General features: G+C 39.5%; 1 protein-coding gene across 1 annotated transcript; it reads left to right on the top strand.

Moving 5' to 3' along the window:
• The first annotated feature begins 6,632 nt into the window (after window positions 1–6,632).
• Window positions 6,633–20,740, top strand: LOC124021983 (peptidase inhibitor 15-like). Its single transcript, XM_046337058.1, has 5 exons — window positions 6,633–7,070; window positions 17,964–18,188; window positions 18,715–18,824; window positions 19,059–19,150; window positions 19,426–20,740. Exons 1-5 carry the CDS (start codon window positions 6,903–6,905, stop codon window positions 19,827–19,829), a joined length of 999 nt encoding a protein of 332 aa, XP_046193014.1. The 5' UTR covers window positions 6,633–6,902; the 3' UTR covers window positions 19,830–20,740.
• Window positions 20,741–22,353: the final 1,613 nt, after the last annotated feature.

Below are 22,353 nucleotides of genomic sequence, written 5' to 3'. Positions count from 1 at the left end.
GGCTGTGATATGTGGTTGTCTCACCGAGCTACCTTACTAACTGTAAGTCTCTCTGGATCTGACTAAAATGTCATGTAAATGTAATCAACAGCAGGTGGCACTGCATGTCTGAGTCTCTCATCGTTTTCGGCCTAGTTTTCACAATACTATATTCATAGCCTGTTCCACACTACCGTCAATAGGACAAATCTAATAAAAAGTGAGGTTATGTAAATATGAATCAAATAAAGATTCGATTTGGCAACCAACAGACAGTAGAATGTCATCAGTTGCTCTTCAGAGAGCGCTTGTTTTGTTTGGTTTGAATGATAGTTGTCCAGCAGATGTCAGTTGAGTCATTTTAAGTTGCATTTGTCTTGCCTGGAAAACGACTAATGCTTTTGATTTGGCAATGCTTTATTTCGATTTTCAATTGAGGTACACATCATAGAGTACAGTCGATGCATGTCTCCAATCTGAGAGAAGGGTGCTGATACTTCTAGGGGTTCTGAAGTGTTCTTCACTCCACATAATCATTGAGAAAACAAGCAACAAATGTCTCTTTGAGAAGTAATTTCCTGTTCAGAGTTTCTGAGCACCATGCAGTGGTTACAGAATTTCCATCAGAAAACAAATAGTGTAATATCCCCAAGGATACAAGTCCCTGCCTGAGATGGTCCAGAGAATAAGTCATACTTAAATTCCAGGCCTGGAAAAAGTTTGGTGCATTGATTGGATTTGGTTACATTTTTAATGTAAGAAATATCCTACTTTTTCTAGGGTTACACATGCATACTTGCATGTACTTGATGATGAGTAGCAGTTGTTTTGTAGTCAATCTCAGAGAATCAAAATAGGTTATGGAACACAAGTTCTATGTATTTGCTGACCACAAGGCTGTGACGCTCGTCGGTGGAATGAGGTGAGGACCAAAGCGCAGCGTGGTCAGAGTTCATCATATATTTATTGAACCGAGAACACTAAACAAAATAACAAAGGAGAACGAAACGAAACAGTTCTGTAAGGTGACATACACATTACAGAAAATAATCACCCACGACACACAGGTGGGAAAAGGCTACCTAAGTATGATTCCCAATCAGAGACAACTAACGACACCATACCAGGCCAAACACAGAAATACCAAATCATAGAAAATGCACATTGACTGCCCACCCCAACTCACGCCCTGACCATACTAAAACAAAGACAAAACAAAGGAACTAAGGTCAGAACGTACAAAGGCATAAGATGTTCATTTAACTTGTCCTTGGGAACTTAGTTTTCATCAAATTGAACAGAAAAGGCTCCTCCCAGAACCTTGCTTCTCTACAGCACGCATCCTGGTAGATAAAGAAAGAGAGAGGATGACGGCCAGCTGCTCTGCACTGAGGGCCTGTGATGTGAAAGGTTCCAGATGCATGAGGAGGAGAGTTTTGGGGGGAGTCCTAAGGGGCTGAACACAGGGAATTAGAGCCCAGAGTGAAGTCATACTCAGCTGTAGCAAGTAGACACTCCACCCCAAAATCTGCTTGTACTCCTGCACCATGGTCGCCAAGGCAACAGCCAGGCCAGAGAATGGAGAGGACAGCAGCAGAGTCCAGGACCAGACATCCAGAAGCTCCATGCTGCATACACAGACAGACGGAACTGAAGCAGCCAGGCATCACCATAGTTTCCAGGGCCAACAGCTATAAGACTCGAATGGCCGTTTACTTTCATTCATACTGTAATAAATAACGCAGTATGAAGGGTTTACTGAACCTCTTAGTGTCTAATTGCAAAATACATCTCATGTCTCTCTGAGGTGATAATATTGCAGCGCACAGCAGTGAACCCAGGTCGGTGGGGTGAAAGGCAAACACCCTATTCATCGCACCAATAGCAATAACTCACTTGGTGAGTGTCTCATAGGACGAGGATCGCTACAATATGATAAGCAGGATGGAACCCTGCCAAAAAGAGTGCTTCTGCGCTTCATGGCAGTCTCTTTGGGGGTGCCACAGGGTTCAATTATCGGGCCGACTCTTTTCTCTGTATATATCAATGACGTCGCTCTTGCTGCTGTTGATTCTTTGATCCACCTCTACGCAGACAACACCATTCTGTATACATCTGGCCCTTCTTTGGACACTGTGTTAACAAACCTCCAAATGAGCTTTAACGCCATACCACACTCCTTCCGTGGCTTCCAACTGCTCTTAAATGGTAGTAAAACGAGATTCATGTTCTTCAACCAATTGCTGCCCGCACCCGCCCGCCCGACGAGCATCACTACTCTGGACGGTTCTGACTTAGAAGATGTGGACAACAATAAATACCTAGGTGTCTGGCTAGACTGTAAACTCTCCTTCCAGACTCACATTAAGCATCTCCAATCCAAAGTTAAATCTAGAATCGGCTTCCTATTTCGCAACAAAGCCTCTTTCACTCATGCTGCCAAACATACCCTCGTAAAACTGACTATCCTACCAATCCTTGACTTCGGCGATGTCATTTACAAAATAGCCTCCAACACTCTACTCAACAAATTGGATGCAGTCTATCACAATGCCATCCGTTTTGTCACCAAAGCCCCATATACTACCCACCATGCGACCTGTATGCTCTCTCTCTTTGGCTGGTCCTCGCTACATATTTGTCACCAAACCCACTGGCTCCAGGTCATCTATAAGTCTTTGCTAGGTTAATCTCCGCCTTATCTCAGCTCACTGGTCATCATAGTAACACCCACCTACGTAGCACGAGCTCCAGCAGGTATATCTCACTGGTCATCCTCAAAGCCAACACCTCATTTGGCCGCCTTTCCTTCCAGTTCTCTGCTGCCAATGACTGGAATGAACTTCAAAAATCGCTGAAGTTGGAGACTTGTATCTCCTTCACTAACTTTAAGCTTCAGCTGTCAGAGCAACTTACAGATCGCCACAGCTGTACACAGCCCATCTGTAAATAGCCCATCCAACTACCTACCTCATACTCATATTTGTTTTTGTTTTCTGCTCTTTTGCACACCAGTATTTCTACGGGCACATCCTCCTCTCCACATATATCACTCCAGTGTAAATTGCTAAATTGTAATTACTTCACCACTATTGGCCTATTTATTGCCTTACCTCCTTACTTCATTTGCACACACTGTATACATCATTTTCTATTGAATTATTGACTGTATGATTTTTTATCCCATGTGTAACTCTGTGTTGTTTTTGTCGCACTGTTTTGCTTTATCTTGGCCAGGTCACAGTTGTAAATGAGAACTTGTTCTCAACTGGCCTACTTTGTTTAAATAAAGGTGAAATAAATCAATCAATCAAACATTGGTTACCATGCTGAAGTTGATGGTTGTATGATTTTAAGTTTTTGTAATGGACAATAAAATCATCATTATCTCCACCCATGTAATCACTGTCATTCAGAATGTTTCCTCACACTTGGACATGTAAAACTAGCCTCTGTGTCACTTTGAAATAATTGTTATTTTCACCCCATTCATAACCATCAAATCAAATGTATTTATAAAGCCCTTCTTACATCAGCTGATGTCACAAAGTGCTGTACAGAAACCCAGCCTAAAACCCCAAACAGCAAGCAATGCAGGTGTAGAAGCACGGTGGCTAAGAAAAACTCCCTAGAAAGGCCAGAACCTAGGAAGAAACCTAGAGAGGAACCAGGCTATGAGGGGTGGCCAGTCCTCTTCTGGCTGTGTCGGGTGGAGATTATAACAGAACATGGCCAAGATGTTAAAATGTTCATAGATGACCAGCAGGGTCAAATAATAATAATCACAGTGGATGTCGAGGGTGCAACAGGTCAGCACCTCAGGAGTAAATGTCAGATGGCTTTTCATAGCCGATCATTCAGAGTATCTCTACAGCTACTGCTGTCTCTAGAGAGTTGAAAACAGCAGGTCAGGGACAAGGTAGCATGTCCGGTGAACAGGTCAGGGTTCCATAGCCGCAGGCAGAACAGTTGAAACTGGAGCAGCAGCACGGCCAGGTGGACTGGGGACAGCAAGGAGTCATCAGGCCTGGTAGTCCTGAGGCATGGTCCTAGGGCTCAGGTCCTCCGAGAAAGAGAGAGAAAGAAAGAAAGAGAGAAAGAGAGAGAAAGAAAGAAAGAAAGAAAGAGAGAAAGAGAGAGAGAGAGAGAGAGAGAGAGAGAGAGAGAGAGAGAGAGAGAGAGAGAGAGAGAGAGAGAGAGAACAATCAAACATACTGAGCTTTGTTCAATATCAACAAGCTCTTGGAGAGTAATCTGAGATTGGACTTAATCTTTTTGCTCAACCATGGCTTGGGTCAGGCCAAAGGGGCACAGGCAGCCCTGGGGTGTGTTAACCTGTACCATAGCTGACCATGACTTCAGCACTGGGCTCTAGATCCCTGAAAAGTGTGGATCTCCAGAGCTCTCCTCTGGCCATCTGAAGCCTGTCATAGGCCTGCTGAATCCAGTCAAAACCACGGCAGGTATGATGCTGGAGGACTAGGGATACATCTACGGTGAGCATCTGAAACACCCCAGGACAGGACGAGGGAATGCCTAATGCCTTTATGTTGTTGTCTTAACCATTCATCCCTTTGCTAAGACCTCTGAGATAGTAGGCTGAGATAAACTCACTGAACGTGGTGTTATTGAATAAAGACATTTACATTTACATTTAAGTCATTTAGCAGACGCTCTTATCCAGAGCGACTTAAAGTGAGGCTGCTAGTGCTCATTCAAGTGTTGTAGTGGTATGTACTTTTGATATCAAACTGCATTTGCAACCATGAAAGCTGTGTCCTAGAAAAACAACAATTGATAAGTAACAACCAGGACTCAGAAAGGCCTAGTCGAATCATCCATTAGCCCTGCATGAAAGATAACAGGTAAGATTATGACAGAGAAAAACAAGCTAAGTGCAAGTTTGTGACATGTTGTTGTTGTGTTCTATCACTGAAAAATGAATGTGTCTGATTTGGATTCATTCAGATGTGGCTCTGACTAACGAGTTGTGGTTTCTGCTCTTATTTAGCCAGGGACAAATGGCTCTTCCACTATGGCAGGACATCTAGGGCGGATCCATGGACAAGTCCTCATAAATTACTCCCTTACTGCCTGCGCATGAATCTACTTAATGTGTGAGAAAAACAAGCCCTACGTCCATTAAGTTGCTAAAGCACACAAACACATTGTGTAGAGAGGGATGGATACCAGGGTGTGTATTTGAGATACAGCACATTGCGGAGAGATCCTTTCTGTGGAGACGTGACGTCATGAAATGATGCAATCCTCTTCTCAGCTGGTAGTAATATTGTACATTTCCTGTAAGTAAGTCGTAGTTGTTTTTAAAGCTTTTCTCTCAGGCAAGGTTTCTCAGAACGGCTCTAATACTTGTGCTCCCTGTGGCATTCCAGTCACGGAGCACATTCTGGATAAGGGCTTTTGGGAGGGTTCAGGATCAGCTTATCAGGTCTCAGCTTTCAGTTCATTCTGCAGACCTGTGCATACCGAGCTACTGACCATGGACAGCTGGAGTGTTTGGTTGCTATGTGTATGTGAGGGACTTGGCCCCACTTCTCTGGTCTAATGAAGTTTTAAGGAGCTCAGAGGTCCACACCCTCTATGTCTCTAGTGACGCAAAAAAAATGAAATAAACCTTTCCCGTGAACACTCCAATATGACTGATACCTACCGCATGTAATTCATGAATGGAATGTTAACCACTAGACTGAATGACAGCAAACATCACATGCTCAAATCTGTTGTTTTCCTGCCATGCAAAACCCCTGTCTCTCATAGACTCATACTGGGTATGTCTTCATAAAGGAGTATTGAGAAAAAACGTATGGAAGGGTCTCAGAGTGCTGAACGTACTGCCCTGAACCTTACAAAGACCCCGTGTAAAAACACCCTGGTGTGAGCAATGGGACATTTCCCGGTTCCAGCAGGATTCTATGAATTATGGACTGGGGAGACTGCTTTCTTTGTTACATTTGTCATAACTGAAATCATGAAATCCCGTTGCAATTCAGGACTTAGGAATGTGTCCCTAATATTAATAAGCATTTCGTTAATTTGATTGTCATAAGGAATGCATTCCTGGAAATTAAAATTGAAATCTGAATGACCACATTGAGGCGGATTGCAGAAAAGAGTCTGGTAGCTACCAAATGTTGATGGTACAGAGATGTGCATGTGCCAAGTGAATCACATCCCACTCAACCCAACGCATAGGATCACATTACATTCTTTATCAGCTATGGAAATTCCTCTGTTATGAAGAGCTGTAACGGAAGGAGAATGAAAGTCAATATGACACTGGGGTGAGATACAACACAACATAGGTCAACTGCCTGATGCTGCTCACTCTTCCCATGTTTGGATTTAAGATCTTTCCTGTCAGGTGCACTATGGGGAAATCTGTGTCCTGACTCCGTGTTGAGAGCACAGAGTGAAGGCCAACTGCGTGTGAGTCAGAGATTTGAACAGTATCGGTATCTCAACGTATCTCGATCTGTGTCTGTGTCCAGCCTGAAATCACACCAGATTCGTAAGAATAGGCCGATTGTTTTCAAGTGGTGTCGGTGCGTACCAGTCAGAGCAGCGTGTAATGTGACCTAGTGAGGGTGAGGGTGGTGTGGGTGTTCTCCTGTTGAGAGCGGGGTGGAGTCACTCCCTCTTAATATCTCCAGCCTGAGATCCAAGAGGAGAAGAGACAGAGCAGCTGAAGCACACACTATATACACACTATACACACATACACTATAAGTACACACACAAGTACATTGACCAAAAGAAAGATTTTCACAGACACATACACATACTCACAGAACACACATCTACACACTGGAAACACACATTCACATACAGCAACACCCTCTGATAACATCAGACATCTGAAGTGACCCTTGAGAGAGAGAAAGAGAGGACTTTACTGCCTAGACATGCTGAGGGGGACACTTCTCTGGGCTGGCCTGGTGGGATTCTATGTCATCATCACCCAGTGTCCAGCCTCTTGCCAGCTGAGCGAGGACGACGCAGAGACCATCGTGGAGCTGCACAACAGCTACCGTGGCCAGGTGGTGCCCAATTCCACCTACATGCATAAAGTGGTAAGGGCAGCATGACTGGGGGGCGGATAGGAGGTTCTCTACCTGTCCGCTGCGGGATGGGTTCAGTCTGGGCACCTCTGCATCAGAATAGGTGGAAATAATACGTTTTAGCCCTTTGTGGTGAGGAGTTTCTTGGATATTGGGATACTACTGTATGGCTGGTGGGATTGATGGAGTTTACTGCCGTCACCTGGTGTGGTTAGTTATACTCGTTGTTCTCACGGGGTTAACATGTATTAGAATTGATCTCAGGTGGATGTAGATACATAGGTTTCTTCTTTTGAGGGGATTTTTGATTGATATTTATGCTTGTGCAATGCTGCCAGTTGTTCAGTATTGTACATGAAATGGGTGCTTCAGTACCTTAATAAAATATCTAAAAAGTATTCAGCTTTAAAACGGTCTTGCATCAAAACTGAACTCTGCCTGCATCTACAGTGTCATGGCCATGGCTTTGACATGACATCAGCATGTCATAAATGACAAAAAGCTTGTTGTGCAGAACATTTACCACAGTGCCGCAGAAGATGCATCATACCTAATACATATCTGACAGTCCCAGGGACAGGTCTCTGCCTGTCTCTCTGTTAAGATGAACGCAACACCGAGGCCATTTTCATGAATGGGTTCATATCATTAATTCATAGCATTAAAGCATTGATTACAGTTGAGTGGAATCATGAGTCAACACAACCACAACATTCCAACAGTTAAACAGTAACTTCCTGTGAAGCATTGCATCATCCTTACCTTCTGTGATTGACAGTTTATTATATGTCCTGGGACAGGAATGTCCGTCAAAACATCACAGTAATAAATGACTTGGAGAAAGACAGATCATCTGGACCATACAAGAAGAAACAGAACATACCTATTTGAAACAAGAAATTAATGTCACTTTTTATTTGTATTTCTATGGAAGATTCAATGACATTTTAATGGGTGTTTCAAAACATAGCCATATGTCATTGACTCATATATCACAGCTTTCACTACTTGGTGATCAATTGATTGAGTCAGGTTTCATCTGCAGAGTCACACCCCATGGCGACGTTCGGCGGTCACCGACCTTCTAGCCATCGCCGATGGTTTTGTCTGGTCTTCCGTCACACCTGGTTCCAATCCCATCATTACATGTGTATTTAACCCTCTGTTCCCCCTCTTGTGATTGTTTATTGGAAGAGCTTGTGCACGTCTGTCCTGGTGTGCGTCAGGTTATGTGCCCATTATTTGATTGTTCTGTTTCCCAGTGTTTTTTGTTGTTATTAAACTGCGCCGTTTGGAAACACAGTTTTTGCTCTCCCGCGTCTGCCTTCTCTGCTGCCAGTACGAACTCCTTACGTTCAGTTCAATTCCTATACAAGTATTGTAATGAGCAAGAGGATGAGACGGCACTTGACAGATAAGGCTTGATCTTGATTTAGCTCGCCAAATGTTATTGGTGGTAATTGGTTCGAAGAGATGCAGTATTGTACGAACGCGTATTGTCTTTGTATCTTGACCTGTCCAGACAGAGATGTCCAGTGTGGAGTCATGTGAAGTTCAGTTTATTTGTCCAGTCACCCCATGACTCTAAACAAACAGAGGTCTTGGGTTGGAGGCCGGGGTTACTAGTTGAAATTCCACAACATCTTGCATCCTAGCCTCAGGACATCAGATCTCCTTCTCTCTGTTCTTGGGCAAACAGAGCTGTACATGTTTGTCATGCTTCAGCCAGAGAACACAAAGGCGTCCCCCTGACCATCTGGTCAGCATTAGATGCTGTGTCCAGCACATGGAAAATCAAGGACATTCCACCGAACAAGGAGAGGGACCAACTTCGGCGGAATTCGTGACACTGAAACTATGTGGGATAAATTCACATTCCTCAACCACAAATACCAGTATTACTGAAAGGTTCCTTATAAGTTCTTTCGTAAAAGGTTTGATTTAATAAGGAAGGATCATACAAAGGAGTATGTGGTTTACGTGGGAATGTTGGTGTGACTAATGTAATGTACAGTATGGTTTATGTCTAGTTAAAGGTGTGACTAATGTAATGTACAGTATGGTTTATGTCTAGTTAAAGGTGTGACTAATGTAATGTACAGTATGGTTTATGTCTAGTTAAAGGTGTGACTAATGTAATGTACAGTATGGTTTATGTCTAGTTAAAGGTGTGACTAATGTAATGTACAGTATGGTTTTGGGAATGTTCTAGGTGTGACTAATGTAATGTACAGTGTGACTAATGTAATGTACAGTATGGTTTATGTCTAGTTAAAGGTGTGACTAATGTAATGTACAGTATGGTTTATGTCTAGTTAAAGGTGTGACTAATGTAATGTACAGTATGGTTTATGTCTAGTTAAAGGTGTGACTAATGTAATGTACAGTATGGTTTATGTCTAGTTAAAGGTGTGACTAATGTAATGTACAGTATGGTTTATGTCTAGTTAAAGGTGTGACTAATGTAATGTACAGTATGGTTTATGTCTAGTTAAAGGTGTGACTAATGTAATGTACAGTATGGTTTATGTCTAGTTAAAGGTGTGACTAATGTAATGTACAGTATGGTTTATGTCTAGTTAAAGGTGTGACTAATGTAATGTACAGTATGGTTTATGTCTAGTTAAAGGTGTGACTAATGTAATGTACAGTATGGTTTATGTCTAGTTAAAGGTGTGACTAATGTAATGTACAGTATGGTTTATGTCTAGTTAAAGGTGTGACTAATGTAATGTACAGTATGGTTTATGTCTAGTTAAAGGTGTGACTAATGTAATGTACAGTATGGTTTATGTCTAGTTAAAGGTGTGACTAATGTAATGTACAGTATGGTTTATGTCTAGTTAAAGGTGTGACTAATGTAATGTACAGTATGGTTTATGTCTAGTTAAAGGTGTGACTAATGTAATGTACAGTATGGTTTATGTCTAGTTAAAGGTGTGACTAATGTAATGTACAGTATGGTTTATGTCTAGTTAAAGGTGTGACTAATGTAATGTACAGTATGGTTTATGTCTAGTTAAAGGTGTGACTAATGTAATGTACAGTATGGTTTATGTCTAGTTAAAGGTGTGACTAATGTAATGTACAGTATGGTTTATGTCTAGTTAAAGGTGTGACTAATGTAATGTACAGTATGGTTTATGTCTAGTTAAAGGTGTGACTAATGTAATGTACAGTATGGTTTATGTCTAGTTAAAGGTGTGACTAATGTAATGTACAGTATGGTTTATGTCTAGTTAAAGGTGTGACTAATGTAATGTACAGTATGGTTTATGTCTAGTTAAAGGTGTGACTAATGTAATGTACAGTATGGTTTATGTCTAGTTAAAGGTGTGACTAATGTAATGTACAGTATGGTTTATGTCTAGTTAAAGGTGTGACTAATGTAATGTACAGTATGGTTTATGTCTAGTTAAAGGTGTGACTAATTAATGTACAGTATGGTTTATGTCTAGTTAAAGGTGTGACTAATGTAATGTACAGTATGGTTTATGTCTAGTTAAAGGTGTGACTAATGTAATGTACAGTATGGTTTATGTCTAGTTAAAGTGACTAATGTGACTAATGTAATGTGACTAATGTAATGTACAGTATGGTTTATGTCTAGTTAAAGGTGTGACTAATGTAATGTACAGTATGGTTTATGTCTAGTTAAAGGTGTGACTAATGTAATGTACAGTATGGTTTATGTCTAGTTAAAGGTGTGACTAATGTAATGTACAGTATGGTTTATGTCTAGTTAAATGACTAATGTAATGTACAGTATGGTTTATGTCTAGTTAAAGGTGTGACTAATGTAATGTACAGTATGGTTTATGTCTAGTTAAAGGTGTGACTAATGTAATGTACAGTATGGTTTATGTCTAGTTAAAGGTGTGACTAATGTAATGTACAGTATGGTTTATGTCTAGTTAAAGGTGTGACTAATGTAATGTACAGTATGGTTTATGTCTAGTTAAAGGTGTGACTAATGTAATGTACAGTATGGTTTATGTCTAGTTAAAGGTGTGACTAATGTAATGTACAGTATGGTTTATGTCTAGTTAAAGGTGTGACTAATGTAATGTACAGTATGGTTTATGTCTAGTTAAAGGTGTGACTAATGTAATGTACAGTATGGTTTATGTCTAGTTAAAGGTGTGACTAATGTAATGTACAGTATGGTTTATGTCTAGTTAAAGGTGTGACTAATGTAATGTACAGTATGGTTTATGTCTAGTTAAAGGTGTGACTAATGTAATGTACAGTATGGTTTATGTCTAGTTAAAGGTGTGACTAATGTAATGTACAGTATGGTTTATGTCTAGTTAAATGACTAATGTAATGTACAGTATGGTTTATGTCTAGTTAAAGGTGTGACTAATGTAATGTACAGTATGGTTTATGTCTAGTTAAAGGTGTGACTAATGTAATGTACAGTATGGTTTATGTCTAGTTAAAGGTGTGACTAATGTAATGTACAGTATGGTTTATGTCTAGTTAAAGTTAAAGGTGTGGTTTACTAATGTAAATGTACAGTATGGTTTATGTCTAGTTAAAGGTGTGACTAATGTAATGTACAGTATGGTTTATGTCTAGTTAAAGGTGTGACTAATGTAATGTACAGTATGGTTTATGTCTAGTTAAAGGTGTGACTAATGTAATGTACAGTATGGTTTATGTCTAGTTAAAGGTGTGACTAATGTAATGTACAGTATGGTTTATGTCTAGTTAAAGGTGTGACTAATGTAATGTACAGTATGGTTTATGTCTAGTTAAAGGTGTGACTAATGTAATGTACAGTATGGTTTATGTCTAGTTAAAGGTGTGACTAATGTAATGTACAGTATGGTTTATGTCTAGTTAAAGGTGTGACTAATGTAATGTACAGTATGGTTTATGTCTAGTTAAAGGTGTGACTAATGTAATGTACAGTATGGTTTATGTCTAGTTAAAGGTGTGACTAATGTAATGTACAGTATGGTTTATGTCTAGTTAAAGGTGTGACTAATGTAATGTACAGTATGGTTTATGTCTAGTTAAAGGTGTGACTAATGTAATGTACAGTATGGTTTATGTCTAGTTAAAGGTGTGACTAATGTAATGTACAGTATGGTTTTATGTCTAAGTTAAATGGTTTATGACTGACTAATGTAATGTACAGTATGGTTTATGTTCTAGACTAATGTAATTACAGTATGGTTTATGGTGTGACTAATGTAATGTACAGTATGGTTTATGTCTAGTTAAAGGTGTGACTAATGTAATGTACAGTATGGTTTATGTCTAGTTAAAGGTGTGACTAATGTAATGTACAGTATGGTTTATGTCTAGTTAAAGGTGTGACTAATGTAATGTACAGTATGGTTTATGTCTAGTTAAAGGTGTGACTAATGTAATGTACAGTATGGTTTATGTCTAGTTAAAGGTGTGACTAATGTAATGTACAGTATGGTTTATGTCTAGTTAAATGTAATGTACAGTATGGTTTATGTCTAATGTAATGTACAGTATGGTTTATGTCTAGTTAAAGGTGTGACTAATGTAATGTACAGTATGGTTTATGTCTAGTTAAAGGTGTGACTAATGTAATGTACAGTATGGTTTATGTCTAGTTAAAGGTGTGACTAATGTAATGTACAGTATGGTTTATGTCTAGTTAAAGGTGTGACTAATGTAATGTACAGTATGGTTTATGTCTAGTTAAAGGTGTGACTAATGTAATGTACAGTATGGTTTATGTCTAGTTAAAGGTGTGACTAATGTAATGTACAGTATGGTTTATGTCTAGTTAAAGGTGTGACTAATGTAATGTACAGTATGGTTTATGTCTAGTTAAAGGTGTGACTAATGTAATGTACAGTATGGTTTATGTCTAGTTAAAGGTGTGACTAATGTAATGTACAGTATGGTTTATGTCTAGTTAAAGGTGTGACTAATGTAATGTACAGTATGGTTTATGTCTAGTTAAAGGTGTGACTAATGTAATGTACAGTATGGTTTATGTCTAGTTAAAGGTGTGACTAATGTAATGTACAGTATGGTTTATGTCTAGTTAAAGGTGTGACTAATGTAATGTACAGTATGGTTTATGTCTAGTTAAAGGTGTGACTAATGTAATGTACAGTATGGTTTATGTCTAGTTAAAGGTGTGACTAATGTAATGTACAGTATGGTTTATGTCTAGTTAAAGGTGTGACTAATGTAATGTACAGTATGGTTTATGTCTAGTTAAAGGTGTGACTAATGTAATGTACAGTATGGTTTATGTCTAGTTAAAGGTGTGACTAATGTAATGTACAGTTTATGGTTTATGTCTAGTTAAAGGTGTGACTAATGTAATGTACAGTATGGTTTATGTCTAGTTAAAGGTGTGACTAATGTAATGTACAGTATGGTTTATGTCTAGTTAAAGGTGTGACTAATGTAATGTACAGTATGGTTTATGTCTAGTTAAAGGTGTGACTAATGTAATGTACAGTATGGTTTATGTCTAGTTAAAGGTGTGACTAATGTAATGTACAGTATGGTTTATGTCTAGTTAAAGGTGTGACTAATGTAATGTACAGTATGGTTTATGTCTAGTTAAAGGTGTGACTAAGTAATGTACAGTATGGTTTATGTCTAGTCAAAGGTGTGACTAATTAATGTACAGTATGGTTTATGTCTAGTTAAAGGTGTGACTAATGTAATGTACAGTATGGTTTATGTCTAGTTAAAGGTGTGACTAATGTAATGTACAGTATGGTTTATGTCTAGTTAAAGGTGTGACTAATGTAATGTACAGTATGGTTTATGTCTAGTTAAAGGTGTGACTAATGTAATGTACAGTATGGTTTATGTCTAGTTAAAGGTGTGACTAATGTAATGTACAGTATGGTTTATGTCTAGTTAAAGGTGTGACTAATGTAATGTACAGTATGGTTTATGTCTAGTTAAAGGTGTGACTAATGTAATGTACAGTATGGTTTATGTCTAGTTAAAGGTGTGACTAATGTAATGTACAGTATGGTTTATGTCTAGTTAAAGGTGTGACTAATGTAATGTACAGTATGTTTATGTCTAGTTAAAGGTGTGACTAATGTAATGTACAGTATGGTTTATGTCTAGTTAAAGGTGTGACTAATGTAATGTACAGTATGGTTTATGTCTAGTTAAAGGTGTGACTAATGTAATGTACAGTATGGTTTATGTCTAGTTAAAGGTGTGACTAATGTAATGTACAGTATGGTTTATGTCTAGTTAAAGGTGTGACTAATGTAATGTACAGTATGGTTTATGTCTAGTTAAAGGTGTGACTAATGTAATGTACAGTAGTTTAGTTGGTTTAATGTCTATGGTTTAAAGTTAAAGGTGTGACTAATGTAATGTACAGTATGGTTTATGTCTAGTTAAAGGTGTGACTAATGTAATGTACAGTATGGTTTATGTCTAGTTAAAGGTGTGACTAATGTAATGTACAGTATGGTTTATGTCTAGTTAAAGGTGTGACTAATGTAATGTACAGTATGGTTTATGTCTAGTTAAAGGTGTGACTAATGTAATGTACAGTATGGTTTATGTCTAGTTAAAGGTGTGACTAATGTAATGTACAGTATGGTTTATGTCTAGTTAAAGGTGTGACTAATGTAATGTACAGTATGGTTTATGTCTAGTTAAAGGTGTGACTAATGTAATGTACAGTATGGTTTATGTCTAGTTAAAGGTGTGACTAATGTAATGTACAGTATGGTTTATGTCTAGTTAAAGGTGTGACTAATGTAATGTACAGTATGGTTTATGTCTAGTTAAAGGTGTGACTAATGTAATGTACAGTATGGTTTATGTCTAGTTAAAGGTGTGACTAATGTAATGTACAGTATGGTTTACGTGGGAATGTTGCTGTGACTAATGTAATGTACAGTATGGTTTATGTCTAGTTAAAGGTGTGACTAATGTAATGTACAGTATGGTTTATGTCTAGTTAAAGGTGTGACTAATGTAATGTACAGTATGGTTTATGTCTAGTTAAAGGTGTGACTAATGTAATGTACAGTATGGTTTATGTCTAGTTAAAGGTGTGACTAATGTAATGTACAGTATGGTTTATGTCTAGTTAAAGGTGTGACTAATGTAATGTACAGTATGGTTTATGTAATGTAATGTACAGTATGGTTTAAGTTAAAGGTGTGACTAATGTAATGTATGGTTTAGTATGGTTTATGTCTAGTTAAAGGTGTGACTAATGTAATGTACAGTATGGTTTATGTCTAGTTAAAGGTGTGACTAATGTAATGTACAGTATGGTTTATGTCTAGTTAAAGTTGACTAATGTAATGTACAGTATGGTTTATGTCTAGTTAAAGGTGTGACTAATGTAATGTACAGTATGGTTTATGTCTAGTTAAAGGTGTGACTAATGTAATGTACAGTATGGTTTATGTCTAGTCAAAGGTGTGACTAATGTAATGTACAGTATGGTTTATGTCTAGTTAAAGGTGTGACTAATGTAATGTACAGTATGGTTTATGTCTAGTTAAAGGTGTGACTAATGTAATGTACAGTATGGTTTATGTCTAGTTAAAGGTGTGACTAATGTAATGTACAGTATGGTTTATGTCTAGTTAAAGGTGTGACTAATGTAATGTACAGTATGGTTTATGTCTAGTTAAAGGTGTGACTAATGTAATGTACAGTATGGTTTATGTCTAGTTAAAGGTGTGACTAATGTAATGTACAGTATGGTTTATGTCTAGTTAAATGTAATGTGTGACTAATGTAATGTACAGTATGGTTTATGTCTAGTTAAAGGTGTGACTAATGTAATGTACAGTATGGTTTATGTCTAGTTAAAGGTGTGACTAATGTAATGTACAGTATGGTTTATGTCTAGTTAAAGGTGTGACTAATGTAATGTACAGTATGGTTTATGTCTAGTTAAAGGTGTGACTAATGTAATGTACAGTATGGTTTATGTCTAGTTAAAGGTGTGACTAATGTAATGTACAGTATGGTTTATGTCTAGTTAAAGGTGTGACTAATGTAATGTACAGTATGGTTTATGTCTAGTTAAAGGTGTGACTAATGTAATGTACAGTATGGTTTATGTCTAGTTAAAGGTGTGACTAATGTAATGTACAGTATGGTTTATGTCTAGTTAAAGGTGTGACTAATGTAATGTACAGTATGGTTTATGTTTGACTAATGTCTATGGTTTATGTCTAGTTAAAGGTGTGACTAATGTAATGTACAGTATGGTTTATGTCTAGTTAAAGGTGTGACTAATGTAATGTACAGTATGGTTTATGTCTAGTTAAAGGTGTGACTAATGTAATGTACAGTATGGTTTATGTCTAAAGTTAAAGGTGTGACTAATGTAATGTACAGTATGGTTTATGTCTAGTTAAAGGTGTGACTAATGTAATGTACAGTATGGTTTATGTCTAGTTAAAGGTGTGACTAATGTAATGTACAGTATGGTTTATGTCTAGTTAAAGGTGTGACTAATGTAATGTACAGTATGGTTTATGTCTAGTTAAAGGTGTGACTAATGTAATGTACAGTATGGTTTATGTCTAGTTAAAGGTGTGACTAATGTAATGTACAGTATGGTTTATGTCTAGTTAAAGGTGTGACTAATGTAATGTACAGTATGGTTTATGTCTAGTTAAAGAGGACCCTTTTAGACAGACATAGTCATTGTCTCCCTCCATTGTTAACATAACAAACCATCCCGTTTTGAGATATTAACATTTCAATAGTGGAGAAGGAAATTCCGCTTGCTTCAGGCAGTATTACAAGGAAATTCCTCTTGCTACAGGCAGTAGTATAAAGAAATTCCTCTTGCTACAGGCAGTATTACAAGGAAATTCCTCTTGCTTCAGGCAGTATTACAAGGAAATTCCTCTTGCTACAGGGAGTATTACAAGGAAATTCCTCTTGCTACAGGCAGTAGTAGAAGGAAAATCCTCTTGCTACAGGCAGTATTACAAGGAAATTCCTCTTGCTACAGGCAGTATTACAAGGAAATTCCTCTTGCTACAGGCAGTATTACAAGGAAATTCCTCTTGCTACAGGCAGTAGTAGAAGGAAATTCCTCTTGCTACAGGCAGTATTAGAAGGAAATTCCTCTTGCTATAGGCAGTATTAGAAGGAAATTCCTCTTGCTACAGGCAGTATTAGAAGGAAATTCCTCTCGCTACAGGCAGTATTTGAAGGAAATTCCTCTTGCTATAGGCAGTATTAGAAGGAAATTCCTCTTGTTACAGGCAGTATTACAAGGAAATTCCTCTTGCTACAGGCAGTATTAGAAGGAAATTCCTCTTGCTATAGGCAGTATTAGAAGGAAATTCCTCTTGCTACAGACAGTATTAGAAGGAAATACCAATATCGACTGGCGGGTGGCCGAGTCAGGAATTGTTCAATTATTAGGGTAGTATAAATTGGCACATACATCAAATAAAGAAATAGATAAATTAAAAACCATTAGCAGTAGAGTGTCATCTCCAAACTCCACCAATGTTTTTATAAGCATACCTCTTGTATTACAATCTGCCAGTGCTGTGCTATCTATATCAGCCCTGAACGGTTGGTATTTAGATAGGGGTAGAGCGAGGATCATAGCTATTGGTTTAGAATGCCACTTGCAAAAATTCATTTTTACCTCTTTAGAATCAGAGTAATAGGACAGTGCAATGTGGTGGATATGCCAAATAGAATGATTAATTTGAAGTAGTTTGAAGTTGTACACCATTGGAACACTGATATAATAGAGTTGCATAGCAGGCTTTGTACAAAGAGTTCTGTTTTGGTCCTCAATGTTGGTTAATGTCTCCCTCTGTCGTTCAGTCTGCTGCACTACATCTGTACAGATGACAGGAAGCAGTCAAGCAGATTATCGGTAGTCTACAGTAATACGATGGTTTGTCTCTTTTTCCCCTTCAGAAATGGGATGAGAAGCTGAAGATCATAGCTGAGGGCTATGCTGTGAAGTGTATATGGGAGCACAACCCGGATCTAGAGGAGCTGAACATGGGAGAGAACCTGTTTGTGTCCAACGGACTCTTTGACCCCAACATTGCCATGGAGAAGTGGTTCCTGGAGCACCTAGACTACGACTACAACAACAACAGCTGCCAGGATGACAAGATGTGTGGACACTACACTCAGGTGAGTGACACGGGGATATAATGGTTACTGTATTTGTAGAATAGACTTCTTATAACACAGTACTACAACTGTGACAGGTTGAATATTCCTTTATGTCTTTACTCCTGTGTGTATAACCCCTGTGATAGTGGGTGAGGATGATGATGATGAGGATAGTGATGGTGATGGTGATGGTGATGATGGAGATGGTGATAATGGTGGTGAGGATGGTGATGAGGATGGTGATGATGGTGATGATGGTGGTGATGATGATGGTGATGAGGTTGGTGAGGATGGTAATGATGGTGGTGATGATGGTGGTGATGATGATGATGGTAATGATGGTGGTGATGGTAAGGATGGTGGTAAGGATGGTGGTGATGATGGTGGTGATGATGATGGTGATGATGATGGTGAGGATTGGGATGGTGGTGATGATGCTGATGATGATGGTGATGGTAATGATGGTGGTGATGATGATGATGGTGGTGATGATGATGGTGATGATGATGAAGACATCAATACAAGACTGCTGGGGATGTTTCAGATGGTGTGGGCGGACTCTCACTCAGTGGGCTGTGCTGTTCATCGCTGTGACACCATGGAGGGGCTGTCCTTTGAGAAAGCCACCTTCCTAGTCTGCAATTATTACCCAGCGTAAGTATGTCACCAGAGAACGTGGACTAAATTACACATTCATCTCCTATTTCTACACTTAGACATTCAGTTAGCATAATGAATCCTTACCATTGCATTTCACTGATTGTGTTAGGGTTAGCGTTACACCTGTAGAGACATTGTAATACCATTCTGGGGTTAGGGTTAGGGTTGGTCCCTGACTAACAGCCCTGACAGAGGGACCACTGACCTGTGTTACCTTTTGCATTTCAGAGGTAACTTTAATGATGAGAAACCCTATGAGGAAGGTGAATGGTGCTCCAAGTGTCCAGACAACCTGCCGCGATGTGACCAGAACCTCTGTGGTAGGAATTTAGCACATGTCAATCACACAACTCTGCCCGCAACTCCGCCTGCCTGCCCCCTCTCCTGTCCCCCAAATGTATTTTACCTCACTATCTACCTCCATTGTCTTGGAATAAAAAAATAAAAAAATATTATTCTCTCCAACCTGATCTAAGTGTCGAGCCAATTGTGGTTGATCATGATATTCCCTCTTTGTGAAGATTGATTTGTTGCTTTGGGCTAAGGACCTTGTAATCAGTTTCGAAGACAGATTTCTCATTATTGTTTCCCGCAGTGCCTGATGCCCCTGAGCTTACAGAGGAGCCTGATGTAGAGAAGGAGACAATGGACAGCTCTCCCCCAGGCACTGATGAGCCCTCCACACACACAGCCACAGCCACAGCCACCACCACAGCCACAGCCACAGAGGACACACCGCCATCACCACCGAGGACACAACCAGACTACTCATCAGCCCCTGAGCCAACCATGGCTAACAGAGAGGAGACAGGCACAGAGCCTGGGGGTGAGGAGGAGGAGGAGGAGGAGGAGGAGGAGGAGAAGTGGGAGGGGGAGGAAAGAGCTACAGAGAGGGAGAAGGACAGTACTAGGGAACAACCTCCGGCCAACGCAGGAAGTGTTTCTACTTCCCTAATTCTGGTTACTAGCTTGATGCCTTTATTGTCACTGGGATTGTGAGGGAGTTGCATGAGGGAAAAGTTATCACACACACATACACACACTATCTGGAGTTGAACTGGACATTGCTGGAAGTTGAATTACATTGTGATATAATTAAGCAAATAAGGGCTGGGGGGTGTGGTATATGACCAATATACCACAGCTAAGGAAGGGCTGTTCGTATGCACAACGCATCGCAGAATGCCTGGATACAGCCCTTAGTTGTGGTATATTTGTCATATATATATATTGGTCATATACATTGGTCTGATATACCACGGCTGTCAGCCAATCAGTATTCAGGGTTCGAACCACCCAGTTTATAGTTAAGCAATAAGGCACGAGGAGGTATATAGAAAATATACCACGGCAAAGGGCTGTTCTTACGCACGATGCAAAGCGGAATGCCTGGATACAGCCGTGGTATATTGGCCAAACACCACAAACCTCTGAGGTGCCTTATTGCTATTATAAACTGGTTACCAACGTAATTAGAGCAGTAAAAATAAATGTTTTGTCATTCCTGTGGTATACGTTCTGATATACCACGGGTGTCAGTCAATCAGCATTCAGTGCTCGAACCACCCAGTTTATAATTATGTATACAGCATGGATTTATATTAAATAAACCAAAGTAGCTAATTTGATGGTTATTTAGCCATTATTTGCTGGCAAATAATTACAGTTGGTAGTTTGCCATATGCCTTCTTAGCAATAAGCATAGCACATACAGTAGTTAACAATGTAATATAACAGTTGTATAAAAACAGTTACGACCTGTGACCAATCTAACAACTACCTTTTAAAGCAAGGCACATCCTCTATAAACATGAACGTGATTCCTAAGCCTAAAGGAGCATAACTATTGTCAATATTGAATATTTCTGTAAATGTCTGTATATAGAGTGTAATAAATATTGTTTGTTCTACTTGTCGGGTCCATGTGTCATATACTGCGAATACATGTGTCTCACTACCACAAAGAACAGAAACCAGCAGCCTGATCAGCAGACGAGCTCCTCATCAAAATGACCTCTTTTAGGGCCATAAAAAATGTGAGTTCAAAGGTTATCCTGTATCAGAATATGCTTTGTGTCTTCCAATAGTCCTTTCCTTCTGTAACGTTTTATCATTCTCACTCTCCTTGAACCATTTTCACCAGTTAGGTGTGTTGCATGTCAAATAGATATATAACAAAGTGGTGAAAACAAACAGCAGAAAAACAGAGTCAATGCAAAGGAAGGGATTAAGTGGTTGGTGAGAAAGTGCAAAGCCCTGTTAACAAAAGGTTAACACCTGGGGTGAAAAATATAAAAAATCCAAACACATCTGGCTCAGCCTGGCCTGGCTTACAGTCAGCAGCACAACTGAAATATTCATTTACCACTTCTCTGTGAGGCTATTTCTGGAGGTGCATTTAGACACTCAGGCCTCCACAGCGTTCACAGAGAAATGAGAATTAATCCAGGGGGGCCCGGGCTCCACTTATAAGGTACCCAGAACTGAAGGACTTTCTCGCTCCCTGGCTAGGTATTTTAGATAGATTTTTAAGAGACTTGATTTAAAAACAAAAAAAACTCTCCTAGGCATTGAAATGTCACGTTACATCACGGGCTCGTTAAATGCATGTCCTCCTTAGATGATTCGATGTGACATTTTTTTGGTTTCTCCGAGTGCTGACGTCAGCAGTTAACCAACCCTGTCAGCTGTTAAAGTGCATGTCTGTACTGTATTAATGGGTGTGTGCACACAGTCTTTAATGAATGAGATTCAAAGACAGACAGAGAGACTCCCGATGGGTTACAGTGGCTAATTGTACAACACGGACTGCACCACTGCACAACACAATGCCAACATTTACAAATGAAATATGGCTAGACATATCAATACAGACAGACACAAGTAGTGGATGCAGAGAGCCCAGTGACCAAAACAACAGGCAATGTCAGGCATGGTGAGAGGGGACAGCAGGACACCACCTGCAGGCTAGCTGGGACTGGGAGGAGAAGCTGGGAGGCTGGCACTCCGTGGGGACTTGATTGAAGATGACATGAACTAGTGTGCCCTCTCTCTCTCTCTCTCGCTCTCTCTCTCTCTCTCTCTCTCTCTCTCTCTCTCTCTCTCTCTCTCTCTCTCTCTCTCTCTCTCTCTCTCTCTCTCTCTCTCTCTCTCTCTCTCTCTCTCTCTCTCTCTCTCTCTCTCTCTCTCGCTCTCGCTCTCTCTCTCTCCTGTTTTATGTTTCCTTTTATTGTCTCTCCTCTGAAGCGCTCTCTGTTCTCAGGATTTCTAGGCTACCTCTAACTGATCTATTCCACTCTCGTCATCCTTCATAATAACGGACTGAAAATCTAGAAGAGGAAATGATTGGTGAAGGGGATATTCTTAGAACCTGGAGACACTGGATTCATGTGAGAATGCAAGCAGGCAACCCAGAACCCTGGACTTAATCCCAAAGACACAGCTCACACACACAAAGTGAATAGCAAATCCATGCTTTTGAGCGCCAAATTGTCTGGTGTGCTGACAGAGTGACTGACATGAC

This window comes from Oncorhynchus gorbuscha, linkage group LG03 (assembly GCF_021184085.1).
Source record: "Oncorhynchus gorbuscha isolate QuinsamMale2020 ecotype Even-year linkage group LG03, OgorEven_v1.0, whole genome shotgun sequence".
Taxonomy (NCBI): domain Eukaryota; kingdom Metazoa; phylum Chordata; class Actinopteri; order Salmoniformes; family Salmonidae; genus Oncorhynchus; species Oncorhynchus gorbuscha.
This window is presented reverse-complemented; position numbering and strand designations above follow the sequence as displayed.

Bases quoted from the DNA above. Each gene is read 5' to 3' on its own strand.
- LOC124021983 (XM_046337058.1), top strand. From the start codon at position 6,903: ATGCTGAGGGGGACACTTCTCTGGGCTGGCCTGGTGGGATTCTATGTC. The intron at 18,825-19,058 runs GTAAGTATGTCA...TTTGCATTTCAG, and splicing joins GTCTGCAATTATTACCCAGC to AGGTAACTTTAATGATGAGA. The intron at 19,151-19,425 runs GTAGGAATTTAG...TGTTTCCCGCAG, and splicing joins ATGTGACCAGAACCTCTGTG to TGCCTGATGCCCCTGAGCTT.